At 43.3% G+C, this 15,800-nt stretch overlaps 1 protein-coding gene across 3 annotated transcripts; it reads right to left on the bottom strand.

Moving 5' to 3' along the window:
• Nucleotides 1-895: 895 nt before the first annotated feature.
• Nucleotides 896-12,988, bottom strand: DENND10 (DENN domain containing 10). 3 transcript variants are annotated; one of them, XM_082222702.1, is made up of 10 exons: nt 12,840-12,954; nt 11,996-12,113; nt 11,150-11,346; nt 9,174-9,253; nt 7,882-8,030; nt 6,467-6,578; nt 5,324-5,424; nt 4,481-4,588; nt 3,636-3,730; nt 896-3,029 (listed from the first exon to the last, which is right to left on the bottom strand). In XM_082222702.1, the coding sequence occupies exons 3-10, from the start codon at nt 11,180-11,182 to the stop codon at nt 2,853-2,855; spliced, it is 855 nt and encodes a 284-aa protein (XP_082078828.1). In that variant the 5' UTR covers nt 11,183-11,346; nt 11,996-12,113; nt 12,840-12,954; the 3' UTR covers nt 896-2,852. The 3 variants fall into 3 exon arrangements, with proteins under 3 accessions (XP_082078828.1, XP_082078826.1, XP_082078827.1); XM_082222700.1 differs by lacking the exon at nt 11,996-12,113 and having other exon boundaries at nt 12,840-12,988; XM_082222701.1 differs by lacking the exon at nt 11,996-12,113 and having other exon boundaries at nt 11,150-11,366; nt 12,840-12,973.
• Nucleotides 12,989-15,800: the final 2,812 nt, after the last annotated feature.

The following is a 15,800-nucleotide window of genomic DNA, read 5'->3' as shown; positions in this document are numbered from 1 at the left end:
AGGAAGGGAATCGGCGCTCTCCACTAATGGCGACGCGGCTTCACTCTGCGGGCTGGGTAGCGATTCTCAGCACCGCGCTCCCCCGTTGTCGTTCCGGAGCCTTTAAAAAGGCTCTTTCTGCGGTAAAGAGGGGGCGCTTCGGTTGCCCACCGAATCTCCTTGTTCACAGGATCCGTTCCTGTGATTTTAGGGGTCCCCCGCTTGCCGAAGCGGGTCAGACCCGAACTCGCAGAGCCGTCCTCTCTCCGGAGCTCGGAGAGAGAGCAGCCATTAGCGCTGGCGCCGAACCGGAAGTCTATTCATACATGTGCACTTGTGCAAATGTTTCATTCAAAAGTTTCAACTGCTGTCAATCTGGTAAAGTTGTACTGAGCATTTTTTAAAGAGGTGGGAACAGAAGGTTATGCGTAGTTTTATTGCTGCCAAGGTAGCCTGTTTCATGCTGCTCACAGGACTGGCTTTATCGCTGTGTCTGCCCAAACAGGAGTCAGGTTTAATCCAGCAATACAGATGCAGGAAAATGCTCTTCTGCTTAATAATCTGGAACTAGTACTTGAAGAATCAGTGTGTACTCTTGCTGAGGTTGTACTCTGCTCTCCATGTAGGGTCTACTCCAGTTCATTAGTACAAATGTAAATAGTATGATTATCAACAGGATCCTGATTGTGTTCTGATTAGGCTTTGGTGTGTGTGTGAGATACACACACACATACACACATTTTTGTGTGTGTGTGTACACACTGTGTACACACACACACAGAGGCCTCTCTTACCTATGCAGACACTGCTGGTCCCAGAACATTTTATATACATGGAAACTGGAAGGCTAATTTTAAATGATACATAACTTGAAAAATCACAAAGCTACATTCTTTTTTACATGTCCAGAATCACATTTAAGTTGGGCCCAAGTTTTATGGGTGCTGCTTTGTATTAATAGAAAATGTACACACTATCTGCAAAAAGAAATGTGCAGTACTTCATCCGTATTAGCAAAATGACATTTACAGTCTTGAAATTTATGAGAGGAGAAGAATGGAGTCGCACCAAAACTGGAGAGGTAAACTTTTGTTCAGCGGGCTTTTTGATTTACACACAGTTAGCTCAAACATTTCTATACAAATGACGGGCCTCCTGAAAATAGAAGAGCTGTAGTCACACTTACAAACTTCCTAGGACTGATACGTATACATAGCTGTCTTATTTTCATTTTGTATCCTTCATATTACAACACCTAATTCAAGTTCCTTAGAGGTCATAGTACAAGTAGAAGACAAATGACTGAAATTGATATTGCTAGAACACAGTCGTGACTTAAATAATTGAATAGTATTTCAAAATATGATAGCAGTAGAAATAATAAGTACAAACTTTTAAAAATAACAGACGTATATAGGGTGGGATTCAGCGGATACCCTGTGCAAAAAATTCTGCAACAGGGCTTGCCCCTTGAAATTGGCTTAAGGGTAGAGGGGTCAGGATACCACCCCCTAAACTGTGCCGGAGAGAAAGGACTGTTCCTTCTGGCCTGTGCTGCAATGCTTGTGCAGACAGAAAGTTCACCATAGTGTGATGCTGAATTCCACCCTACACCCACCATGTGCTAAGGCATGTTTTTTTTTTACAAAGTCTAGGAACTTAAAGGATTATTTTTTTTGTACAGAAAGTGCAACTGCAGAGGCTCTTCAACAGTTCTCATATTTCTTGTTTTGTAATAATTAACTTTCTGGGATCGGGGCCAGACTACATACTACACACAGACACATATATTCAAACCTCAGTGGCAGCTGCTTTAAGGGGGGGGGACCAACTTTAATCAGGCTTATTTTTGCCAGATGATGGGTCCATCCTGCTAAGTTTCAGGTACGTGCTTACTCTTACAAACCTCTCTTGACACCCCATGGGGGAAGTAGTAGCAGGAAGAGGCAGTACCATCTTTCTTGCAGCTTCTTTTGCCTAACAGCCGCCGCCGTGGGTTTCAGATACACAGGTTTGTGTGTAATGTATAATTTAGCTCTTGTCTTCCCTCTTAAGACTGATGGTATAGCCCTTGACTCTAGCACAACCTCTGCCACCAAATGCATGAAGGGTTTCTTGGCGGGGGTGGGATCATGCTCACTGCCCCAAATGCTCAGCCCTCCCCATGCACCCAGAATTAATGAGGGGGGGGGGCTCTACAAACATGCACAGCTGTATATACACACAGGACTCTTCCTTGTAATCAGGAACCCTGAACTGATGGGTTCATAATCATCAGGAAAAGCTGTAAGTGCAAAGGGATCTATCAAGGCTAAAAGCCAAGCCACCAGACAGGCAGCTAGCAGGCAGATTAACATTCTGTGGCTAGTGTATGCAATCCTGCAGCCCCTCCCCAATAGGTATTTAAATAAAAAGAGGGCCCCACTCTTGTGCAGCTCTTTGGGCTGATTAGCGACTATAAATGGTTTACGTAAGACAGATGATTTGTCTATTTTAATGGCTTTCATATTTTCATTATCACTTTTGCAGCATCCTGTTTTTTTACACTAGGGTGCTGATAGGGTTTATCAAATTTTCCACTTTAATACAGAAAAACTTGTAGCCTTACGTCCTTTATGTAAGCTGTCTTTTCATTTTGTCTTAAAAAGAAGAAACCTGTCCCATTTTGTAGAAAACCCTAAATTAAAAAAATGGGGAAAAAGAAGTGTTTTCTGCTACACACTGCAGTGTTTTATCTCAAGCCTGCAACATCCTTACTCCCCCCTCCAGATAGAAATGCTCTTTCCTCTGCGGAATGTTCTATGTAGGTATGGGATGCTCAGAAAACATGGCGGCAGAGAGAGATCTTTGAATCGCTGTATGAAGTCCACCCATCAGATCTTAAGCATTTGTTCAGCGGCTGCCAAATGATAGAGGAAATTTTCTGTAGCTGGTGGAAATCTCTTCTGCTTCAGTGCTTCAAAGTTAAGTGACGGCTTCTCTCCATCATGCAAGACCTCTGTGAAGGAGGCTAGGTTTGTCAATATTTCTTTTGTCTTCAGTGAAATATCCTAGAGACATAAAGAGAAAATAAAAGAGAGTAAACAGGAAATGAGGGTGGCAACAACACTTCTTACTTTTCTTTGAGAGAACAGCAAACTTGGGACACCTCACTGCTCACCCCAGACTAGATCATTTATGAAAAAAAGTTTAAAAGCAGAGGTCGCAATACTAATCCTTGGGGGACTTCTCTACATCCCTGTCCTGTCCATTTATTCTGGCTTTCCATTTCCTGTTACCTAACTAATTCTTGATCCAGAAGAGGACCTCCTTTCCCCCCATTTTTGCTAACTCAGGAGTCTGGTGAGGGAGTTTGTCATAAGCTTTAAAAAAGTTTTTGAAGTTTTTGTTAGCACAAACTGCTGTTCCTAGTGTGGGATGCAATGTGCAACGGCGGTTTGTTCCAAAATTATGCTTTCACTTCCCTCTCCCATACAGAGGAGGAGTGTTTTGGTCCAATGTTCATCGCCCAGCAAATTCCCTGTCACCTAAACTCTGCTTTTAGCAGATTGTCTGAACCAGTGTTTTCTGACCTCAGGAAGAAAGGCAAAGGCACAACATCCTGGGCAACAGAAATGTATGAAAGGTTTGAACAGTCCAAAGATAAGAAACTTAACCTTAACAACTTGACTGTTTGATTTGTCAGGATCTTCTGCGGACTGAACGATGAGCTGACCAATTTCTTTGTGGAGTTTCCCCATCGTCATTGCCTCTGGGGAGAGAGAAAAAGCTTTGTCATTCATTCCCCGTCATCTAGTTCAGCGAAAATACTGTAACCTGCAGTTCCAGACTAAGTTATGGCTCTGGTCACAAGCACTGAGATCAGTGGATGCCAAAAGTTTCCTGACAGTGAGGCAGAGTAAATACAAATGAACTCTCACCTCCAGTATCACAGATTCTTCATACCAGTACTGAGTTAACATATTTTTGCTGCATATGTCGTAGTAACATTGCACAGACAGAATCCTTCTTACTACCCACTTTTAGAATCTAGATTTTTTTTTGCTTCTATTATGCTGTAAATTTCCTTTTCCAGTCAAGGCACGTCCTTGTGAGTATTACCATTTTATCCAGTTTCAATTCATTATCAATGAAAATCACAGGCTTGTCATACTCATTAAAAAATAATATTCCCCAGTTTTCTTTTAACCTTTCTTTATTATCATTATTTCATAGATGCCTGCCTTGGCATACCTTTTACAATTTTCACTTCTGTTCGATATTAGCTTTGGCAACCACAGCATCTCCCTTTGATTTTACTTTAATGCATGCCAATCAAAGCGTTTGGGACAAAGGAAACAACAGAACATATCATGGGACCCAGACTGCGTACAAGTGAGTTTGTGCAATATATTTTTTCAACATTATGAAGTTACACCAAATTCTTCCGAAATGTGCATCTATCATAGTGCAAACTGCAACTTGCAAGGGATGGGGGAGGCGTGTGATTCAGGCAACAAACCTTTCGCTTGCGGGGAAATGGTGATTTCACTTTCGGCCAGATTCACATATACATCATAGAGGTCTGGCCTGTTGCTCACTTCTGAGTCTATAAATCCAGCAACATAACCTGGTCAGGAAAATTTTTACCATGATTACTGAGCAAGTGCATTCCAATGTGAAGTGCTTTAATAATAATTTTTAAAAATGTTTTCACCACAGTTATTTCCTTGCCTTTTAACCATCTCAAACCTGCATACCAGTGTGGAATTGCTACCAATTCCATGGCAAATTGCTTTTTAAAAAAGGCATGTGCAGAATTCCATCTGCTATTCATTGAATCTACAGAAAAATCCCAACAGGGAGGCCAGCAACATGATATGTAACATGCATTAAATTAATTTACTTCAAAATAAAATAGAAAAGCTCTACACACAACACGATATATTTAGAGGGAATTTATTTGATCAATTCTTAAAGAGGGGGTTGTAAAAAAATAGACCAATTGATTACTCTTTAGAAAGAGAATTAAGGACTGCTTCAGAACAGCAATTTTGAGATGCTGGATTGGGACCTATTATTGGATCGCAGAAAAATAACTCAGTTAATATTTGTCAATGTGGCATTATGGGACAAAGAATGAGTAGTATCTCATTTGTGCTACTGACGTGTGACTTTGTGTGATTTGCCAACCAAAAAAAGAAACAACTATATTTGAAAAGTAGAATATCTGCAAACCACAGTTCTGAGAGAGGATTATTACAAGATTAATAGTATTCCATCCTTCGGTCCTATCCAGGTCAGCAAAGGAGAATTTAGTTACTGTGTACAACAGTTTATAGAACCCACCCTTCATTATCAATACCTGGACACGTCTTTAATGCTTCCAGTTCATCATCATTCAGATGTACGTGTGAATGAAGGATTGACCAGTCTTGGCGATGCCACACTAAGGCTGGTAGAGTCCTTAAGAAAACAAGCAAGTCACAATTGACATTGTACTCAATACAACAGTAGCTTTCAAGGAACACTGCTTAGCCTGTGCCTCAAAGTCTTTTGTAACCATGAAGACCAAAGCACATCACTGAAAGTTATAGATTGTTTAATGTTTGGGATACAAACAGAGAAAAAGAAAATGCTGCATATAAATCACAAGTTGGACCTGCAACAAAAAAATGTTGCAGCTGGAGTGCTCTTGCTTGTGGCTGGCTAGCTGAAACTCTGCCCACTAGCAAGATACTCTATTCCATTCTTCACCCATCTTTTCCCATCATCATCCCAGCTCCAAAAGCCAGTCAGCATTCCTGGGCTAGTGGGCATGCTCAGTCCTCATCAGGATGTTTTTGAGTGTCCCCATCCCCTCACAAAGGTTCCCCCTGCAAAAGAAATTATTTGAAGTTCTACAAACATTGCTGCTCCTCCAAGCCCTTTGGTATCTCCCTCATTTGTGTGAATGGTGCTGTTTTGAATATGTAGGAATTGGCACTAGAACATTACAGGTAGCTTGCATCTTATGTCAGGGTTTAGTTTTGGGGGTTCCACACATATAAGCAAAAACATGTAAAGCCAGGAACCTGTGGAACCAGCCCTACCACAAGGTGTATAGCTGCTTAGCCAACTTTGGAAAGGGGGATGTGAGGGCTCTGGCAGGGTCCTAGAGCTCTTCCTCCTCCTCCTCCTCCTCCCCAAAGTCCTGCGAGTGTTTGCCAACCTTTGGAAAGGGAGGGCTCTAGGACTCTGCCAGAGCCCTTGCATCTCCTCCTCAAAGTGAGTAATCTTGCAAATCTGCTCAGGTGATTGAGGGGAAATAAATGAATGGAGAGTGGGTTTAATTTGCCTCCATTTATTTATTTATCCCACCCCCTGTCTCCACAAAGCTGCCATCATGTAAGTTAAATAAGTATAAGATGCAAGTTACCTGTATTAATGAATATGACAATACTCATGATTAATGAAAACAAAATGAAGTATGCTTGGTGAACTTTTTTAGTTCACCTGGGTGCTGTACCTTGTAAATTCCTGGATGGCTTCTAATCTGGGGTGATATACTACAATTCTTTTCTTTAACATGAGTGCAGTATACAGGATGACTATTTCCATTCCAAATTGAGATACTATATCTAGAACAGGAGATGGAAAAATAGGATTTTAGTACTGAAAGGAAGCAGACTTCTATACAACTTGCGACAACCTAAGTATTAGGATTGGATGAGAGATCATGAGAAAGTTGTTTTATAATAGGAAATGGAGCTTACTTCTGTCAGGCACTACATTTGATGTTATTTTGCAAAGTGAGTCTGGTGTTGTGAATACGCTTGTGCATACAGTTATTCTTGCTATTTTTAATGTATTATAATGCAGTTATAACTTGTATGAATTAGAGGACGAGTGAATGTTTGGAAAGGTGGCCCAAGTCAGGAAAAGCAAGCTCCAGTGGTTGATGGATATAAACAGGGCATTGTTTTAAGTGAAACATCAGGTTGAAGAAAAACAACATTCCTTGGGAGATGAAACTGCATGTTCCAGGACATCTGTGTTCAATTGCCTAGACCCTAAAGGCACTGCGATAAGGACAGAGAGATAAGCACAGAGATTATGACCTTCGAGTCACATTGCTGAAAAAAGCCTTGCAATTCTAGAGGAATTCGGGGGGGGGGGGTCAGAAAAATAATGCAATGATCTTGCAATCCCCAAAACCTTCCAAGTTGGACTTGCAGTGCAGAGAATATCTGCCATCAAGACTAAGCTGTGCAATCCAAAGACTGAGCTGAGGATATAAGAACTGTGGAGGCAAGAACCGTGAAATCTTTGGGTGAAAACCTAAGGAGCAACATAGCGTTGCCACCTCGCCCCACTGCACTATTTCTCTGTGTGCTACTAAGCTGTCCACTTAGGCCACATTCACACCATACATTTAAAGCACCATGACACCATTTTAAACAGTCATGTCTTCTCCAAAAAGAATTATGCAAGTTGAAATTTTTTAAGGGTGCCAAGACTCCTATACTCCTCCCAGAGCTATACTTTGCAAAGTGGTTTAACAACCAATCCCTCTTCACTGGGAACTCTGGGAATTGTAGCTCTGGTGGAGGGGGACTAGGCATCTCCTAACAACTCAGCAGCCTTAACAAACTACAGCTCTCAGAATTGTTGGGGGGGAAGCCATGACTATTTAAAATGGTATCATAGTGCTTTAGAGGTATAGTGTGAATGTGGTTTTAGCCACAACATTATTGGGTAACTAGATTCCTGCAGAGAGTGAATGTGAATGTGCTTTATCAACTGAGTGCTCCTCAACAGATGAAACAAATAAATAACTTTTGAAAACTAGTACTCCCAGGTTGCATTCATGACACTTCCAAGAGTACATGTTTGGAACTGGGGCAAAATCATCCCCAAAGCTTTAGAAAAAATTCTTCCCACCTTTGATTGAGCCTGCAAGGTAAGCTTTTCTGACATCAAAATCTTTGCTCAGGAAAGATCCGTTTTCTTCACTCTGGCAGATCCCCTTTGTAAGGACAGAAATATAGCTCTCCATCATTTTCGCAGGACTCCCATATTTCAGGTATATTCTTGAAAAATAAACATAACGAAACAAGTTTTTTATGTCTTCACAAAAAAAACCCCAAAGAGAATTGAAAAAAGCAAGCCAGCACTTTCTAGGACAACAGCCCTAAGATACGTTCACTGTTAATTAAGATTAAAGACTCACACACAGGTTTGTCTTTCTCAATCTATGGTTGGCTTAATACACTATTTATTAAAATGTTTATATCCCACCTTTCCGCCAGCGACCCTCAAGGCAGCTTACAACACAAAATTTAAAAAGAATGAAAGAATTATTGACAACAGCTGCAAGAAAACAGCCAAAATGAAATTACAGCAATGAACAAAAGTGAATGCTATCTTTAAAAGCCATGTTTTAGCTGCTAAAAGGCAAATAAGGAGGTAGCCCAAAGGCCTAGCTGGGAGTCATACTAGAATCTAGCCCAGGGAGGGGGACTCTGCAGCACTTCACCTATTGTTGGATCACAACTCCCATCATCCTTGACCATTTGATACACTACCGCAGATTGATAGGAAATACCATCAAACAACTTGTTCAGGGCCACAGCTTCCCCATCCGTGGCTTGGCAATGCAGTCAAAAAGGCCCCACCGTGCTACCCAGTCTAATGGATCTTATAGGGTGGTGGTGGGGGGGGGGGAGGAAATCAACAAGTCTTCAACTGTTGAATGGAGGGCTTGAGTGGGCAGCTGGACCCAAACCAGCACTTTGAACTGAGCCTGGAAGCACAATGGGAGCCAGTGCTGCTGAAACAGTGTCATTATCGGGACACTTCCTGACCGTCTGACCAGCTGCGCTGTGAAGCTTCTACAGGCTCTTCAGAGGCAGTTCTGTGCAGTGCTTCAATTGATAAATCCCAAATAAATGCCCACCACAGATCATCAGTTCTGATGCAAAAATGATTCTTTCATTTAAGCTAGTGTCTGCACGCACAGCCTTCAAAGAGGCTACCCCTCCCGTGTGAGATAGCAAGCTGGATAGCATCTTCTAAGACAAATGATTGGCACTTTTAACAGGAAAATACACAATTAAATAGTCTATTAAAAACCTACTGCCTAATTCATAGGGAGCACTTTTCTAGTTAACCAAAAGTTTTTAAAAAAACCTATCTACCAAATCTGTAGTATAAAACACAGCAGTTATACACACCGACAGAGGATCCTAGTGAAGGCTGCGTATTCCTCTGGGTTAAAGTCTTTGGTAGTCAGGACAATGGAAAAATGGGTCACCTATCCAATACACAGGAAAAAGAAAAGGTTGCTTGATACTCCATTATAAACACCATACTGTAAACATGGACATTATAGCAACACCAGGAGGATCAGCTCACCAAATCTTATAGAAATACAGTAAATCGAGACAAAATTAAATCAGTTCAGTTGTTCATATGATCTGCCAAGTGCTAAGAAATGCCTTCTACCATTCCACTTCAAATCCCATAAGGGTAGTGGGGGAATAACTCAAAGAATCACCCATTAGATGGGAAAGCATGTCCATTTGCCCCTTGGCAACAAATAAGCAAGTTCAACACTGTTTTTGGAGCTCCCAACAAGACCTAAGAGTTTTGTTGCATTTCCAAAAATGAAGCAGTGAGGAGGATGCTTCACTCGACTGCAAAAGTGTGTTCAAGATTTGACCGTCTTATCTTTTTTCTTTCTCTTCCTTTTTTCAGAGCAAGGCGTTTGGCATTTGAAGCAGCACTTGCACAGCATCCAAAACACGTTCAACCACGTAAAGGTGCTGTAGATCACTCATGGTATTTATACCCCACCCTGACACCTTCAGGTGAAGCAGGGAATGCAGTTGCAGTGGTAGGAAGAAGCTAAACAAACATACGTTAAGTGTAAAAACAATTCTGCAGAGACATTTTTAAAAACGCAAATAGAGGTTTTTAAACCACAGCACTCTTTTCTATATTTCTCATTATTCCCATTCATCAGAATGCTTATTTTTGTTGCTTCCAGAACACTCTCCTAACTGCTACTTTATTCCTTCGCCTCCCATTCTTGCGTATGGAATAATCTGCTCAGAGTTTGGGAGTTGGCTTGGGGTTGGGTTTTTTTGCAGCTTTCTCAGGTACAGTGGTACCTCGGGTTACATACGCTTCAGGTTACAGACTCCGCTAACCCAGAAATAGTGCTTCAGGTTAAGAATTTTGCTTCAGGATGAGAACAGAAATCGTGCTCTGGCGGCGGCAGCAGGAGGCCCCATTAGCTGAAGTGGTGCATCAGGTTAAGAACAGTTTTAGGTTAAAAACGGACCTCCGGAACGAATCAAGTACTTAACCCGAGGTACCACTGTATTACTGAGCTGCAGCATGACATTGGTGACGGATTCATTTACAAGCCACCTTGAAATAGCCATCTGGTTTTGAATCCACTGATTTATGATCTACAGTGCAACACTATGCATGGTTGCTCTAAAGTAAGCCCCGTCTCAGCCTCAGTTGATCACCCAAGGCCTCAACATCCAGCTCAGTTGTTTGGGCCACAAACCCTACATGCTAGTACATAGGAACACTGCTATAAATGGCACAAGAATGGGCAGCTGGAAAGGGCAGGTTGATAATCTGTGCCTAAACCAGTTGTGTTATAATACTGGAAACCTACTCTTTGTTCCCCACCCTAATGACCATGAATTCTAGACAGATTTCCCATGCAGGTTTCAGCGGAGATGTGTATTAATGGGATAATATGGCTCTTAGTTTTCACTGTTTATTTATTTAAAGAATTTTTATTCTGCTTTTCAGCCAAAAAAATGCTCTCCGATCAACTAAAAAACAACAACAGCCAGGCTTACAGACTAAAAAGACACGAGTCAAAAAGAAAACGGATTGGGATGGAGGGAGGAAACTGTAAACATATGCATGGCCATGCAATTAGGCAATGTATTTGAAAAGTCTCCAGGGCCAGCTAAAATTAAGAGCAATAAGATATTTATTTATTTATATGTAAAACAAATTAAGAGCAATAAGATATTTATTTATTTATATGTAAAACAATGTAGACACTAAGGCATATAATATAGGCCATGCCTGGCAAGTTTATAGCAAGTGTTGAACAATGATAAGATGCAGGATAAGATATTTCTGTATCAAGCTCCTTTCTCCAATATTTCCATCCTACCTTTTTCAAGGCTGAAGAATCTGGTACTTCCATGGTTGTAACATAAAACCACGTCAGCCTGTATTGACCAAATGCGAAGGAGCGAAGCTGTTTGCTTTCATCTGTAAGGCAGCATTTTCTCAACAAGAGGTCCCTTAATTCAGTTGTTGTAGAAGGATAGCACCAGACCCAGAGAGTATCTCCATTGGTATCTTTTTCTATGGTGGAAAGATGTTCACTGTGAGAATGCCAACAGCAGCAAGGAAGTAAATTGATTGGTTAATCAGATCTGTTGGCTGCAATCACTTTTAACACCTGCATTTTGCACACACACTAAAGCTTTTGGTTTCCGCTAACATCTGTTACAACCTTAATTCACTTCTTCTGTTTTAGATGTATGCTGCAACATACACAAATGCCTTATTTGCATTAAAATATGAGTCATGACCTATGGTGCTCAGGATAGATATTCTGAAAATTACGAACCATTCCCCTGCCCTGCTGCAACTAATAGGGCATTCTAAACCCCAGTCAGGCAGGTGGTCAAATATGACAAGAGTCAGTTCCACACCCACAGCCCTGTTACTCATGCTGGCTGCAATGGAAAGGGGGGGGGCAGGTAAAATTGGATCAAATGCCATCAAGTGATAGCAGTGGGGCTGGCTCAGGATCCAGTGGATCCTGGGCTGCTTTAGCTCCTCCCCCACCAAATGTCGCTTGTCTTGATACTGCTGGCGGGCATAGGCAAAAGGACACCACTGCCAAATTCTAAACCCACCCACACCCAGACTGGCACAAATGACTTTTGGACTGGAGCCTAAGCCTGTAATTGTAGTCTAAGCACTTGCAGCTAAAACAATTGTACACCTCTGCCCTGTATTTCCCTTCCTCTGTGCACCCCTTGTACTGAATTTTAGACTGTACGCTCCTCAGGGCAGGGACCTGCCCTCTTGAACTCTGAAGAGCAACAGACACACCGATGGCACTAAAAGAAAGAAAGAAAAGCAAATGAAACTACTGACTCATTTCCTAACTTTCAGAAGCACTCTCAAGCAGATGACTTAAAAAAAATATGGAGTGCACCATTACACACAGTGACTTTAATAAACCGCATTTATGTTGACAAGTCAAGGAATATGCACATACAGTATGGGTCATTTAGAAAGATATGTCAGTTGCTGGATCTTCATAATCACAGGACTATGGAGAAGACTGCAAGTTCACATGCCTAGATCTTTAAGGTCTTCTTTTGTACATCAGCACAGGGGAGGGATCTATAAGTGACAGGCGACATTACAGGCAAGGCTGATGGAAAGCAAGTCCTGATAGGGTCTACGAACTCCTTATACACGCTAAGGGAGCAAACACGAACTCCCCAGCCTTAAATTAATCCGGAATAGCTTCCCCTTCACAAATAGCCGTGCACTGAAGAAGCGGGAACACCCACCCTCTGATCATTCGCCCATACTCCCGATTTGGCACACGGGGGTTATTCCAAAAGGCTTATGAATCCAGTGGCACTAACCAGGCAGGAAAGGAAGAGGAAACTGCCCCCCATCTCCATCAGCGCACAAACTACCGCCTATTCTCGGGGGGGGGGAGCGGGGATTTGTGGAGCGGGGGCCGGAGAGAGAGAGAGGCAGCGGGGCGCGATCCTGCTCCCTCCCAGCTGTTTCCCTGCAATGCGCAGCAGGGGCGCGGGCGCGCTTACCAATCAGCCCCACACTCAGCAGCAGCTGAGCCTCGGTCTCTGCCATCTTCCTCCTCCCTTCTCCAGGACCCCGCCTATTTCCTGAGAGCCTTCCCCGGCCCCATCCTGGGCCTCCAGGAGCGAGAGAAAGCCAGTCCTCCCCGCCTCCTGGCTTCCGGTTCTACTGGGGAACTCCATTTTACGCGCAAAGAGCGGGAGGAGGAGAAAGTGCCCGCGTGCAAACGAGGGGAAGCGTCTGCTTTCCGTTTAGCTTTGGCTTGAAACCTCTCTGCCTCTCGACCTATCAGTCCAAAGGAGCGGTGGAGATGGCAATTTCACTAGATATAAATTTGCTGGAAAGTTGTTTTCCGATAGGGTATTGTCTTTTAAAGCTGTACTGCCTCTTGATTATAGAAGCCTATTTTAGTATAAAGCAGCATATTGTTTATTTGTTTAAAGGTTTTAATTACTTACATAAAGCAGGACACGAATTTATGTAATTTTATTTATTTCACGAATAAAAAAAACACAGTAAGTTAATGCAGTTCAGTATTTTCTGACAAATGCCTTGGTAAAGGTAAGGGTACCCCTGACCATTAGGTCCAGTCGCGAACGACTTTGGGGTTGCGGCGCTCATCTCGCTCTATAGGGCAAAGGAGCCGGCGTTTGTCCGCAGACAACTTCTGGGTCATGTGGCCAGCATGACTAAGCCACCTCTGGTGAACTAGAGCAGCACACAGAAACGCAGTTTACCTTCCCACCATAGTGGTACCTATTTATCTACTTGCACTTTGACATGCTTTCGAACTGCTAGGTGGGCAGGAGCAGGGACCGAACAACGGGAGCTCACCTGCCGACATTCTGATCAGCAAACCCAAGGCTAAGTGGTTCAGACCACAGCGCTACCTCTTGACACATGCCTTAAAGGTAAAGGTAAAGGTACCCCTGCCCGAACGGGCCAGTCTTGACAGACTGTGGGGTTTGTGCGCCCATCTCACATTTATTGGCCGGGGGCCAGCGCTGTCCGGGGACACTTCCGGGTCACGTGGCCAGCGTGACATCGCTGCTCTGGCGAGCCAGAGCCGCACACGGAACGCCGTTTACCTTCCCGCTGGTAAGCGGTACCTATTTATCTACTTGCACCCGGGGGTGCTTTCGAACTGCTAGGTGGGCAGGCGCTGGGACCGAACAGCGGGAGCGCACCCCGCCGCGGGGATTCGAACCGCCGACCTTTCGATCGGCAAGCCCTAGGCGTTGAGGCTTTAGCCCACAGCGCCACCCGCGTCCCTATGACACATGCCTTAGCACATCTTAATTCTGTTATAGCACAACACAAAAGTCTCCAACTGGCCATAGTTGTCTGTTGTCCTGGTCTTCTAAAGGGGGGCTGTTATTGTCAAAGTTTTTGCCAAGCACTCTTAGTCATCCATTGCTGGTGAAATTGATTTTCTCAATAAGCATCAATATTTTTTTAAAAAACAAACTCCCATTGTTTCAGCTGATTTTAAGAGATGGCCACTGTTAGCGCAATGATTTTATTTGCAATGTTGATGTATTATATCTTACTTTCCATCTGCACTGACCCATACATAATTCACTTTTTTTAATCCTCACAACCCTGTAAAGTGGGATAAGCTGACACTGTGTGACAGGGCTACAGGACTGGGTGGGGATTTGAACCCTGGTCTCCCCAGTCCTGGTCTCCCTCTTTTAATCACACCAGTAGACACCACAATCAACTTCAGCTCTTATCTAAAATGTGTAGGTCATAATACATAGTGGTTTCAATCTTCAGGTAATTAGCAATGTGGCAGTAACAACACTACTACCTTGCAGGATTGTCATAAAACATCATCACTTGTCTCAGGCCCTGCATGTATGTGCAGGGCAGAGGGGATTCTTACTGGAAAGGCAGTGTGCAATGCAGGGAGGTTTATCTCTTCACCCTCCCCTTGTAATCCAAAATGGAGATCTCCCATGCAGCTAGAAATCTTAGAAAAATTCAGTTCCAGTGATCTCAGTTCCAACCACATGCATGGCCTTCATTAGTGCTATGGTGAATTCCAGGCTGGATTATTACAATGAGCTCTCTGTGAAGCTGCCTTGAAGAGTGGTTTGGACACTTCAGCTAGTGCAGATGTTGTTTCTTGCCTATTGACATATTTGAGTTGGCTTGCTAGTGTGTCACATGTTCTGAAGCAGCTGCACTGGCTGCCAGTAGACTTTTAACCCTAACCAAAGGCAGTTGCTCAGTCTCACTTAATGAAGTATAGGAATGGAATGGTGTAGGAGAAAATTATTTATGAATTAAATGTACACCCCCCACTTTCCCCCTCCAATGGGCTCAAGATGTTATAATGTGAATGTCACAACAATGTAAGCTATGCTATAACAGTGACTGGCTTAAAGTCACTGTGTGAGCTCCATAGCTGGAATGGGGATCTGAACCTGGGTCTTTTAGGTCTAAAAGACGAACACATTAATGCAGCACAGCACACCATATTACGCACACTGGCTCTCAATGTCAAAGAATTCAGCAAGGAGTGCTCTAATCTTAAACACAACAGGCCACAAGAACATAATCCTTTTTTAAAGTCATCCAGATTGATGGCAATCCCTTGCTTCCAGTGGAAGTGAGTTCCACAGTATAACTGTGGAAGAAACCCTTTCTTTTAATCTGTCCTGAACCTTCCACTATTCAGCTTCATCGGATGCCCTCGAGTTCTACCATCCCGCGACGGGGAGAAAATCTTCTTATCCGTGCCGCGCGCAGTTTTATAAACTTCTATCACGGAACCCGCTGCGTAGCCCACAAACAAGCGCAGGATCATTCAAACCGCCGCCTAACCCGCTGAGCAGCGCTGGCCTCGAACTCCACACCACCGGACCCGCTCTAAGCAGAGCCTCCTCGCGCATGCGCCCTTCGAACGTTTGGCGCCTCGAAAGCTCGGGGCTGACCCCGCCCCCTCCACCCGCCTTCGC

This window comes from Podarcis vaucheri, assembly GCF_965113315.1.
Source record: "Podarcis vaucheri genome assembly, chromosome: 5".
Taxonomy (NCBI): domain Eukaryota; kingdom Metazoa; phylum Chordata; class Lepidosauria; order Squamata; family Lacertidae; genus Podarcis; species Podarcis vaucheri.
The sequence above is the reverse complement of the archived record's forward strand: the minus strand, read 5'-3'. Positions and strand labels throughout refer to the sequence as shown.

Bases quoted from the DNA above. Each gene is read 5' to 3' on its own strand.
- DENND10 (XM_082222700.1), bottom strand. From the start codon at position 12,885: ATGGCAGAGACCGAGGCTCAGCTGCTGCTGAGTGTGGGGCTGATTG. The intron at 11,347-12,839 runs GTAAGCGCGCCC...TTTCCACCATAG, and splicing joins GCTGAGTGTGGGGCTGATTG to AAAAAGATACCAATGGAGAT. The intron at 8,031-9,173 runs GTGTGTATAACT...TTATTTTTCAAG, and splicing joins TTCACTAGGATCCTCTGTCG to AATATACCTGAAATATGGGA.